Source organism: Beta vulgaris, chromosome 1 (assembly GCF_026745355.1).
Source record: "Beta vulgaris subsp. vulgaris cultivar EL10 chromosome 1, EL10.2, whole genome shotgun sequence".
NCBI lineage: Eukaryota > Viridiplantae > Streptophyta > Magnoliopsida > Caryophyllales > Amaranthaceae > Beta > Beta vulgaris.
The window spans coordinates 13,149,917-13,161,398 of NC_079202.1; the positions used below are offsets into that span (position 1 = coordinate 13,149,917).

At 38.1% G+C, this 11,482-nt stretch overlaps 2 protein-coding genes across 2 annotated transcripts; both read right to left on the minus strand.

Annotated features, from left to right (window-relative positions):
* Positions 1–5,376: 5,376 nt before the first annotated feature.
* Positions 5,377–7,215, minus strand: LOC130589672 (DExH-box ATP-dependent RNA helicase DExH10-like). Its single transcript, XM_057391157.1, has 4 exons — positions 7,196–7,215; positions 6,718–6,811; positions 6,344–6,436; positions 5,377–5,670 (listed from the first exon to the last, which is right to left on the minus strand). Exons 1-4 carry the CDS (start codon positions 7,213–7,215, stop codon positions 5,485–5,487), a joined length of 393 nt encoding a protein of 130 aa, XP_057247140.1. The 3' UTR covers positions 5,377–5,484.
* Positions 7,216–7,649: 434 nt separating this feature from the next.
* Positions 7,650–10,413, minus strand: LOC125491862 (B3 domain-containing protein REM16-like). Its single transcript, XM_057396246.1, has 3 exons — positions 10,035–10,413; positions 8,642–9,321; positions 7,650–8,185 (listed from the first exon to the last, which is right to left on the minus strand). The coding sequence occupies exons 2-3, from the start codon at positions 9,203–9,205 to the stop codon at positions 7,877–7,879; spliced, it is 873 nt and encodes a 290-aa protein (XP_057252229.1). The 5' UTR covers positions 9,206–9,321; positions 10,035–10,413; the 3' UTR covers positions 7,650–7,876.
* Positions 10,414–11,482: the final 1,069 nt, after the last annotated feature.

Genomic DNA, 11,482 nt, shown 5'->3' on the forward strand with positions numbered 1-11,482 from the left:
ACAACAAATGAAAGCCTAAGATTCTACATACTAGTTATATTATGCCTCATATAATCATGTTCATGAAATTTGGGGTTAAATGACTTGATAAGTACAATTTGGGAGCGAAAAGGCCAAAATAGGCCGGAAATGGCCTTTTCGTTCCCGAAATGCAACCAACAACAAATGAAAGCTAAAATCTACATACTAGTTATATTATGCCTCATATATAACATGTTCAAAGAAATTTGGGGTAAATGACTATAAGTACATTTGGGAGCGAAAAGGCCAAAATAGGCCGGAAATGGCCTTTTCGTTCCCGAAATGCAACCAACAAAAATTAAAGCCTAAAATCTACATACTAGTTATTATGCCTCATATAATGATGTTCAAAGAGAATTTGGGGTGAAATGACTTGAAAAGTACAATTTAGGAGCGAAAAGGCCAAAATAGGCCCGAAATGGCCTTTTCGTTCTCGAAATGCAACCAACAACAAATGAAAGCGTATAACTCTACACACTAGTTACATTATACCTCATATAAGCATGTTCAAAGAAAATTTGGAGTTAAATGACTCGATAAGTACGATTTGGGAACGAAAAGGCCAAAATAGGCCTAAATTGACCTTTTCGTTCCCGATATGCAACAAACAACAAATGAAAGCTGTTTCTACACAATAGTTACAAATTGGAGAAATTACACGGACCTGATTTATATCTCATGATTTATTGAGCTTCCGCGTTCTTAGGATCCTCAAGTACATGTATCCTTCCGTGTGATCTACACGCATATAGTTCTCCGACATATTCACATCATCTTCCACACTAATTTGTAGGATAGGTAAAAGGGGGAGGTCCTCAAATGCATCATATTCTTCCTCTTATCAACATCACAATACCGAGGATACTCCTTTTACCAGGTACACAATTGACCACTTATGATCAGCAGGATCAGTTACAAAAAATACTTGCTTGACTTGTGATGCAATTACAAATGGCTCCTCAGTTTCACGTAGACGACTAAGGTCAACAAGAGTGAATCCGCAAGGATCATCGTTTCTTACACAACGTCGATTATCGTCAACCCACTTGCAACACAAGAGGCAAATTGTGTAGACGACTATATTTCTTGTATTCGCCCATAATAGTTGCTTTCAGCATGTACATGCGACTTATCTTTCGAGCTTGCATATTGTGTAGACGACGCCACAAGTGAAACACCACTATTTTGTTGCGATCTTGACTTCAGATCTTGACGTTCATAAGAGCGTATAGTTTCACGAGGACCAAATGCTAACCACTTGACTGTTTCAGAAACACTTTCATCCAAATCATTCAGTACTCGTTTATGAAACCAATCAATGAAAGTCTTGTTATGCATTTGCGTCAATGCCCTCACTCCTTTTCCTGGATTGCTAACACGTAATTCCTCCATATGTTCATGTAAATAAGGATGGATAGCTGGTACGTGATGCAATACAAATAAGTGAGCTTGTTTACGCTTTTCTACGGAAGGTGTGATCAATTTTGAACCAATTGTACCCTTTCCATCAAGTCTGCTCTCGTGTCGGGATGTCGGAAGTCCAACAGAATCAACACTAGCAAAATACTCAGCCACAAAATTACTAATCTCTTCACCCACAATCCCTTGAATTATACTACCTTCTGGTTGTGCATGATTCCAAACTTTATCCTTCAAAGTTCCCATATATCTCTCAAAAGGATAGCACACCTCAAAAACACTGGACCACAGAGCTTAATTTCTCGAACTAGATGGACAATGATATGGACCATAATGTCAAAGAATGCTGGGGGGGATACATCTCAAATTTGCATAGAGTTTCAACTACTATGGCCTGCAAGGAATCGAGGGTCGACGGGTCTAGGACTTTGCTGCATATTGTAAATGAAAAATGAACACAGTTCTGTAATGGTGTGCCTCACATGCTTCGGAAGTATCCCACGAATTGCAATCGGTAAGAATACTTGCATCATGACATGACAATCGTGCGATTTCATACTCGATAACTTCAACTCACATTTAAGGTAACAAAGCGCTTCATATTCGATGAGTAGCCAGTAGGGACCTTAATGTCATACAATGACTCGCAAAAAATCCGTTTCTCTGCACGTGACATCGTGTAGCAAGCTGGTGGCAAATAATTCTTCTCTGAATCCTCCACCTTTTTACTTTTCTGAGTTTCATCATCAACCCTTTCCTCCCCTATTTTCTTCTTCCTTCTGTCCCTTTTCTGAGCCCACAACTCTGGTCGAAGCCCCTCTTTTTCCAATTAAAGTCGTGACGCCTTAACATCTTTTGTCTTTCCCAAAATATTCATAAGTGTCGCGAGAATAGCTTCACAAACATTCTTCTATATGTGCATGACATCCAAACAATGTCTGACCTTTAGATCTTTCCAATATGGGAGTTTCCAAAAAATGGACTGTTTTTCCATAATCCTGTAAGTCGATCAACTCACTAGCAGGTTTACCAAAGACTGTTTCAATTCCTTTACCTGATTATAAACTTCAGTACCAGTTAATGGTCTATGAGCAACTTCTTCTTCAACCGTCCCATCGAATGCCTTCTTCTTAAACCGATAGGGATGGTCGCGGCTGAGGAGCCTTCGTGTGCGCATATACACATGTTTGCAGCCCTTAAGGTGTGTAGATTTCGTGTCATCTAAACAAATCGGGCAAGGTTGTTTTCCTTTAGTCTTATACCCAGATAAGTTCCCATAAGCTTGATAATCGTTCATAGTACAAAAAAGCATGGCACGCAGAGTGAACATCTCATTAGCATATATTATAACGGACATGAGAGAGAAACAAATTATGAATGCAAAAAACAATAAAAATAGACAACAGATTTACGTGGTTCACCAATTTGGCTACATCCACGGCAAAGAGAGGGAGAAAATTTTATTATGTAAGTAGAACAGATTACAGAGAGAATAGAGTGTTTTTTGTAGTCTAAAACCTAGAATATAAATAATATATTTATATCCCGTTCAGAAAACGCGTTTCCGCGTTTACCGGGTAGCCGCCCGATTGGGCGCTAATTTTCTTCCTCCCCAGTTTTGTTGCGCTCCCGATCGGGCGAAGCTCGCCCGGTCATTTTTCGGTACTTCGCCCGATCGGGCGAACACGCCAAAAGGCATCGGGCGCTTTCACTTTACACTCCAACCTTCAGCTCGTTATGGGCCCGATCGGGCGGCCTCGCCCGACCCGATCGGGCGGTGCACCAAAAACTCGCTTCGACGTATTTTGACGCATTTCAACAAACATATTCAAGGCATCAACTTCTACAAATCTCCACCTTGACTTGAATCCTCTCACAATAACCAGAAAACCAGATGCATTGATCACAACGCCCATAATCTCCCAAACACCAGATTTGTGCCAAAAGACAACCAGAACAGATTAGTCTATAAGGACCCCAGAATTACCCAAGGAGGGCAATTAACAATCACGAACATTGAGTAAGTCCAAACAATGTTGAGACTTACTCTACGAAACCAGCTTGGTGAACATATCAGCAGGATTATCAGCAGTTCCTACCTTTTTCACCTTAATCCTAGTCTCACTCCTCAGGAAATGTTTAGTCCTCTCATGATGGACTTGATCCTTAGCTAAACATATTGCACTCAGACTGTTACAGTACACAGTAGCCTGATCATGATGTAACCCAAGATCACTAACTAGTCCCTTTAGCCATATTCCCTCTTTAGCAGCTGCTGTCAATGCCATGTACTCTACTTCAGTAGTAGACAAAGTAACTGTAGCATGCAAAGTTGCCTTCCAACTAACGACCGAACCACCAAGAGTAAATACATAACCAGTCATTGACCTCCTACTGTCAACATCTCCAGCATAATCAGAATCCGAATAACCAGTGACTAAACACTAAATATCATTCCCATAAATGAGACCAACATCAGAAGTACCTCTTAGGTACCGAAAAATCCTCTTGACTGCCTGCCAATGCTCCTTACCAGGATCACCCATGAACCTACTAACAACACTGACTGCATGTGCAAGATCCGGCCTAGTGCAAACCATAGCGTACATCAAACTCTCTACTGCACTAGCATAAGGAACCCGACTCATGTACTCCTTCTCCTCAGCAGTCTTGGGTGTAAAAGCCACAGACAAATGATTATTTGAAGCAGCACTTGGAGTGTCTATAGGCTTTGCAGTTGTCATGCCAAACCTTGTGAGAATCTTCTGAATATAACCTTTCTGTGACAAGAAAAGTTTCTTCTGATCCCTTTCCCTATAGATCTCCATCCCCCAAATCTTCTTTGCAGCACCCAAATCTTTCATCTCAAACTCAGCACTGAGAAGACCCTTCAACTTCTGAATATCAGATTTAGCCTTAGCAGCTATAAGCATATCATCTACATACAGAACCAGATATATGAAGGAACCATCACCCAACTTGTTATGGCCTAACTTAATCATGTAGCTGTCAAACCGCTTATACTACTGCCTAGGGGACTGCTTTAGCCTATACAAAGACTTCTTCAATCTGCAAACATAGTCTTCTTTTCCCGGAACTTGGAACCCATATGGTTGTGTCATATAAATCTCCTCTTCCAACATCCCCATGTAGGAAAGCTGTTTTCACATCTAGTTGCTCAAGTTCAAGATCCTGATGTGCAACCATTACTAGTAGCACCCTGATGGAAGTATGTCTGACTACAGGTGAGAATATTTCATTATAATCTATTCCCTTCGTGTATGCTTCACAAGGCTAATATACTTAACCCCCTTAGTAGGTGAAGACCCTTCTTTCTTCTTGAAGACCCATTTGCATGTCACAATCTTCCTCTCCTTAGGACGTTTGACTAACTCCCAAGTCTGATTTTTATCTAGAGACTCCATCTCATCTCCCATTGCAGCAAGCCATAAAGTAGACTGACTTCACTAGTGGAAAACAGCTCAAATGCTCCGGTTAAAAAGCCCACAAATGCTTCGTATTTCACGCGTAGCAGAAGCCATGCGAGCATTTGACCATTTTACAAATGCTCCGGTTGACACCGGAGCATTTGGTGCCTCAAATGCTCCGGTTGTTTTTGATAACCGGAGCATATGACTATCAAATGCTCCGGTTATTAAGGGAAAACCGGAGCATTTGTAGTGCAAATGCTTCGGTTTTCCTTAAACAACCGAAGCATTTGCCAATTATATAAATTTTTTTAAAAAAGTAGAGCTTACTGATGTTGTACAGCAACAATAAGCATCAAGCTATACAGCAGCCAACACTTTTGAAAGACATGGCCAGTTGCAGCACATTGTGCAAAAACCAGAAAACTGTGATTAAACACTTCTTGGATGGCAACTTAATTTATAATAACGCTCCAAAAAGCATGTGTGCACACATGCACAAGCACTCTAGCGACAAGTTAGGAGTATCAAATAGCTAAAAAACAAAACAATATTCCATTTGAAACCTACCCTTGGTCAAAACTGAGATTACAATTAAAAGGTATGGAGAATATGCTTATTCATAACTCTTTAATGGCTTCCTAAATTTTGTAAACACAAAGATCTTACATTTATACAATGGACTACAATTTGAAGGCTTGTATAATTTGTCGGATGATGCAACCATCGCAGCTACAAGTAAAGGGAGTTGGCACTTGCCTCTGCAAACATGTTCTCCAGATTCACTAGCAGCAGCTTTCAACTGCCACATGATTCAAATAAGGGAAAACTTGTAATCTAAAGCTTATAATTCTCACTACAAGAAGTTTTTGGATTAACAGGAACATTCAATGATGTGTATACTAACAAAAGTAGTGTTTGCTATGTCAGACAGGTCAATTCAACCTCAGCCACTTTTAATACGTCCCAAGACATCCAAAACCTAATCTCCTCATTATCACCAATCTAGATTATGAACTTCACTTGATTTTTCCTCTCATGGTCTCTTATTATCATTTTCATGATTGGGCTCTTCTTAAACTCATTGAAAGAAGGCTATTCTAGGTAGCTTGTGAATCACCAGCTCCGTGAGGATCTCTAGATTCTACATCTCAATAAAATCCTTTGCTAGATCACATTTAGTAGTCATTTTCCACATGAATTTGAATTTAGGGGAAAAAATTAATCGGATGGGTAAAAATAGCACAGAAACACTATTGACGATAGAATTTCTCTCTATTATATGCAAGCATACTCTGGCAAAAACTTAGGAAGCACACAAGCATATATAATGTCACATCTGCCAGATGGACAATGGAGTGCGCAAATTTATATTGATTATGGTGCTTCAACTGGAGCAAAGTCCAAATATAGAGTGTGATATTACAAACATGAAAGAGAGAGGGAGAAGAGAGAGCCCTCATATTATAACTCACCTGATTTAGAAACTCATCAAGCCTTCTTGACAGTCTTATAATACTTCCCTCAAATATATCGGTCATTTGTATAACCTCGGAAAAATTGGCTCCCTGAAGACATGCGATATCAAAATACAGAAAAAGGGATAAAAGGAGGCAAAACTTAGACATGTTGCTGAGACCAACAAATCCTGCAGATAGAAACTTCGACAGAAGCAGCAGATGGCGAAAGTCCCCCTACTTCAAGGGCATGAAAAATAGAAGCATCAACTTCAACAACCTTTATCAAAGACGGTCAACAAAGATCAAATGGATGATAAAATATCAAAAGGCATCATATATCATCATGAAAAGCAATTCAGTGCGAAATTGACTAGTAGTATAAACCTAACCTTTGACCAACAGTATATCACATCCATCAAGTACGTTATCGCAGTTGACTCAACATATTCTTCAACATTTACGTCCAGCCCAATCACGTTGTATCTGCAATATGAACATATTGTTAGACTCTAGCGGCTAAAACTTAGGATAACAAAGGGAATAAAGGATGGAGAAGGAGAGAACCTGTGCTATTCTTCGTGCATTGTCTTGGAGTTGCTGTAAGGGTTTTGCAAGGTCCGCTCGCAGATGAATCTGCTCATTTGACTTATCTCCGGGGATAAAGCAACTTGCAAGGGAAATATAAAACGAAGCCATTCAAAGGGTGAAAGATAAAGAGAACATTAGAGTAAGAGAGAGTGATTGTATTGATGTAGCAGCAAATTCATCAGTAGAGGACAAACTTTTCTAGATGATCTCATAAATTCCCAAATCCTACAACCCCATATATTTATTCCTCCACAAATTACATCATTCTCAATTTCTCACCGTGCAGCTAACTTATTCATTGAAGTCCTTTACGCCCTCGCTTCATTCTCAAGTCACAACTGTTTTTACCAAAGCATAATACTATTTTTAATAAGGTACACCAAAATCCTAGTAAATCATTTCATATAGACAATTATTCCCCCTCCCACATTAACCAAAGCTTAGAGATATGATAAATATGGATTGCCATAAAAAAAAAATTCAATTGTGATAACTGTAAAATCCCGAACCTACTATTGCCAAGATCCAATAGGTTGTAAAATAGTGTGTTGTATTTAAGAACAAATTATAATATACCAACTTAAATAAAATCAATTATAACCATTTAAAAAAAATACAAATTTAATGTTAGCGTATTGAACCAATATCGGAACATTTTGAGTACTCACAAAGAATAAAAGCTCGGTTAAACAAATGACTCTGATGTAAGTGATATTTCTCACAATAAAAAGATAAACGAAGACAAACAAAATCAGACAATAGGAAGGAAATTGGGTTACTAATTAACAAGGCCATGAAAGTGAGCTAGTTGTATGTTAGTTTACATGTTTCCCAAAAATAGAAGTGAAATATACATAGGTTTTGATTTAAAAGTCGTCTACCATAACAAGCTTTAGTAGTTAAAGTAAAAATTCATTAAGGAGTGGAACTAAACACAGAAAAGGCTTAACCTGATCTATATTATCGACCCTGGTATAAAACAGAAGATGGTTTGCTAGAAGGTTGATTGGCTTCTTGTGGAGTAGCGCGAGATATTAGGACGTCAAAGATAGCAGGCTCATCCTTCTGGCTTACAAGCTGAAACACGCACACATCAAATTCTTTCAACAAATTATCCTTAACAAACTTGCTCCACCCGAAAACAAGCACACCGCCTCCACACCGAGGTTCAAGATTAACCCTCATGATCCACTTTTTGTCATCTGTATGGAGCTCCACATCCTGGTTTTTTGGAGCAAGATACTCCCTTGACAATGGTGCAGGAATACTCTGCATCAAGATAAAACGGAAAATTCTAGCATCTTTTTAAATGCATCACAAGTAGATGATCCAAAATCAGAGATAGTTTCAGTTTAGCAACAACCACAACAACCACAACCCGATATTTATCCTATTCAGGCTAGGTTAGAGTAGGGGTTAAACTAGTACAGAAGCTGTTTCTAAACAACCACTTCTTTTCATCCAATAAAAATTGAGTAAAGAGGCATACACCAAAATGAAGTTGGAGAAAATGAGGGTATATTATAAGCATTATATATTCCATATTTTGGCTGATTTACTACCTGTTTTAGATTTCTAATCCCTAGTAGAGATGTATACTTTGGTTGTAAATCTGGATAAATTTGTCATAGAATCTTAACCAAGTGACTGTATCCTGTTTGAAAGTCATTGAAGACCATTTTTTCGCACAGTTTAATGAAAATGGAAGAGACAGAAAAAGCTTACCAAGCGATAATAATTGGAAACATTCTCATTTGTCATGACCACTTTAAAGCTCTCTTTTGTCAATTCTCGATCCGCTATTGGCACAACTCTCTCTTTCTCCGCTGCACTTGGGGGACTTTTATCAGTGTAAGGTGTACTTGCTTCAGCATCACTACTCCTCAAGCCACACATAGAATTCCTGCGACTCTTCTTCATTGAGGCTCCTGCAGGGTCCAACTCGGAATCTGAACCTTCAAGCTCTGGATTCTCATTATTGACAGCAGCGTCGACATAACCACCTCTGTGTTTTTTTCTCTTCAACTGGGAATTTTCACCTACCTCATTTTTTCTAGAAGCAGATTTCCAGATAAAATATGAACCATCTTTCTCACACAAGCTTCTGCTATCGAACACCCAAATGTTGAAGCAGGAATCCCGTTCGTACATGAAGATAAGCAAGTTGTTCTCTTTAAAATTATGAGCTTCCGCAAACTCTTTCCATCCCTCTCTGAAGTAAAGGGTTTCATTATTTCTTACAAGCTGTATATCCCATGTAGGACCTCCGGGACTTTTGAGGACATCCATTTGAGGTAATATGTCCTTCAGCTTCTCAGAAAAAAATCTTCGGGATCATCTGACGACCCATAGGCCATAGGAACATATGATATTCGTTCAACGCTCTTCATAATATGTTCATGTTACTAATTATTGAGGAGAATGTGCAGCAATTATACAATCCGGGTAAGTAAACACATAAACTTGAGGAATGTTGGAGCGACACACGTAATTCCCATTACAAATCATATTATAATCAAACGTATGCAACCAATGAAAGCTGGAGCAAATCAAATGATAATGAGTAGGAAAGTTGGAAATTGAACACATATATTAAGTGGTGATGTTAATTCAAGAAACTAATCCAAGCAAATAGTTTTTAGTAAGAGTCACAAAACTCCAGTAAACCATCGAAAAATCAACCATCTTCGAAATCAAACATCAAAATCCCTAATACTTCATAAATTAGATTGACAACTTCACGGACAAAAATCATACAAGTTTATAAGAATCAATAGAAACCTAAAATAGACACACTAACAGAAAGTCAAGTATGGCAAACTGATATTTGCCAATTAAACAAAATAAATGAAGAATCAATTCGTAAAGCCTAAAAAAATGCACTAACAGAAAGTCAGTGTTACCTTCAGACCTGAGAACAAGGAGATAGAAAGCAAGTGTCGCCTAATTTGTATAGTGAGGTATGAGAGAAGAAATTGGGAAGATAAAAATTCAGAAAAGGGAAACCTTAAAACTCAAAACCTTAAAGAATCAATGAAAACCATAAAATAATCCCCAAACTCCAAGAAACCAAAAAAAAAAAAACTAAAATACAGCAATAAATATCGAAAGAAATTACCTGGACATGCATTCGAAGAAGTAGATCGAGAGTGAGTGAAGAGGGGAAGAGAGAGAAAGAGAAGCTGATCGAGACTTCGAGAGTGAGTGGAGAGGGAAAGAGAGAGAGAACATGTAATAGCCCTGTTTTTAAGAACCTTTATTTAAAAGCTAAAAGTGGATAAGACCATCATTCTTAATGCTTAAGAAATCTTGTGGATAAGCATTACCATTCTTAATGGTTAAGAAAGCTTTTGGATAAGCATTACCATTCTTAATGGTTAAGAAAGCTTGTGGATAAGCATTACCATTCTTAATGGTTAAGAAAGCTTGTGGATAAGCATTATCATTCTTAATGGTTAAGAAAGGTTGTGGATAAGTACTATCATTCTTAGTGGTTAAGAAAGGTTGTGGATAAGTACTATCATTCTTAGTGGTTAAGAAAGGTTGTGGATAAGTATATCATTCTTAGTGGTTAAGAAAGTGTGTGGATAAGTATTATCTTCTTAGTGGTTAAGAAAGGTAAAGAGGATAAGAACCATCATTCTTATTGGCTAAGAAGGCTTTGGAAACCAATAGATAAGTAGAAAGTCCTTGAGAGCCTTAAACATTAAGATTATGAAAATCGTTTGGAGATTGTTTTATCGGGTAGCGATGAACTTCCAGTTAAAGAGCCATTTGGGATTGAATCCGAGCTCAGAACCAACCAAACTTGATATATGACATGCTTGGGATGTCTTAAGGTTAAAATGGTCATTTATCCCCAAGAATTACGTGGCTCAATAAGGTAAATTTCTTACATAGTAAAACCTGGCCAGCTGAAATTACAGCTCAGACCTATCCTCAAAGAAAGCTGCTTAGCAGCTACTTAAGTGTCGATCTCTCAAAGACCTTTATGCATGAAAGCCAACACCTTAGGCTAACACCTCAAGCAAGAATCACCAAAAACTCCAAGAAACCGACCTTGCCCAGAAGAGGTTTCCCTCCTGGGGTACCGCCAGAACAGCCTATAAAAGACTGTTCTGGATTTTAGTCTCTTTTCTCTTATTTCTTCCTCTTGGACACCCACTTTTCTTTACATATAACTCTTCTAAACATCCATACAAAGTAGTTAAACTTTGGTTCCAATCTTTAGACCTTAAACTCATATAGAAAACCTTGCTGAAAGATCACATAAGTTGCTGTAAGTTCAACAGTTTACACCTCTTGTATTTAAGCTTAGTTTTTCATATCTATAAGCTTGTTGAAACTAATCTTTAGCATTTTATACATTCAGGGGAAGCTGTAGGAGTAGTTAACCAAGTGGATTAAGGAATTTCGTGGCTTTAAGCATCCTTAGTTAAGGTACACACTTAGTTTGGTTTTACCCTAGAGATTTCCATACCTATAGTTAGGTGATTGTTTCTTTCTAGTGTAAAGCATGTCTATGAAATGAATTTACTTATGATGTGTATTTTATTATGTGTATAT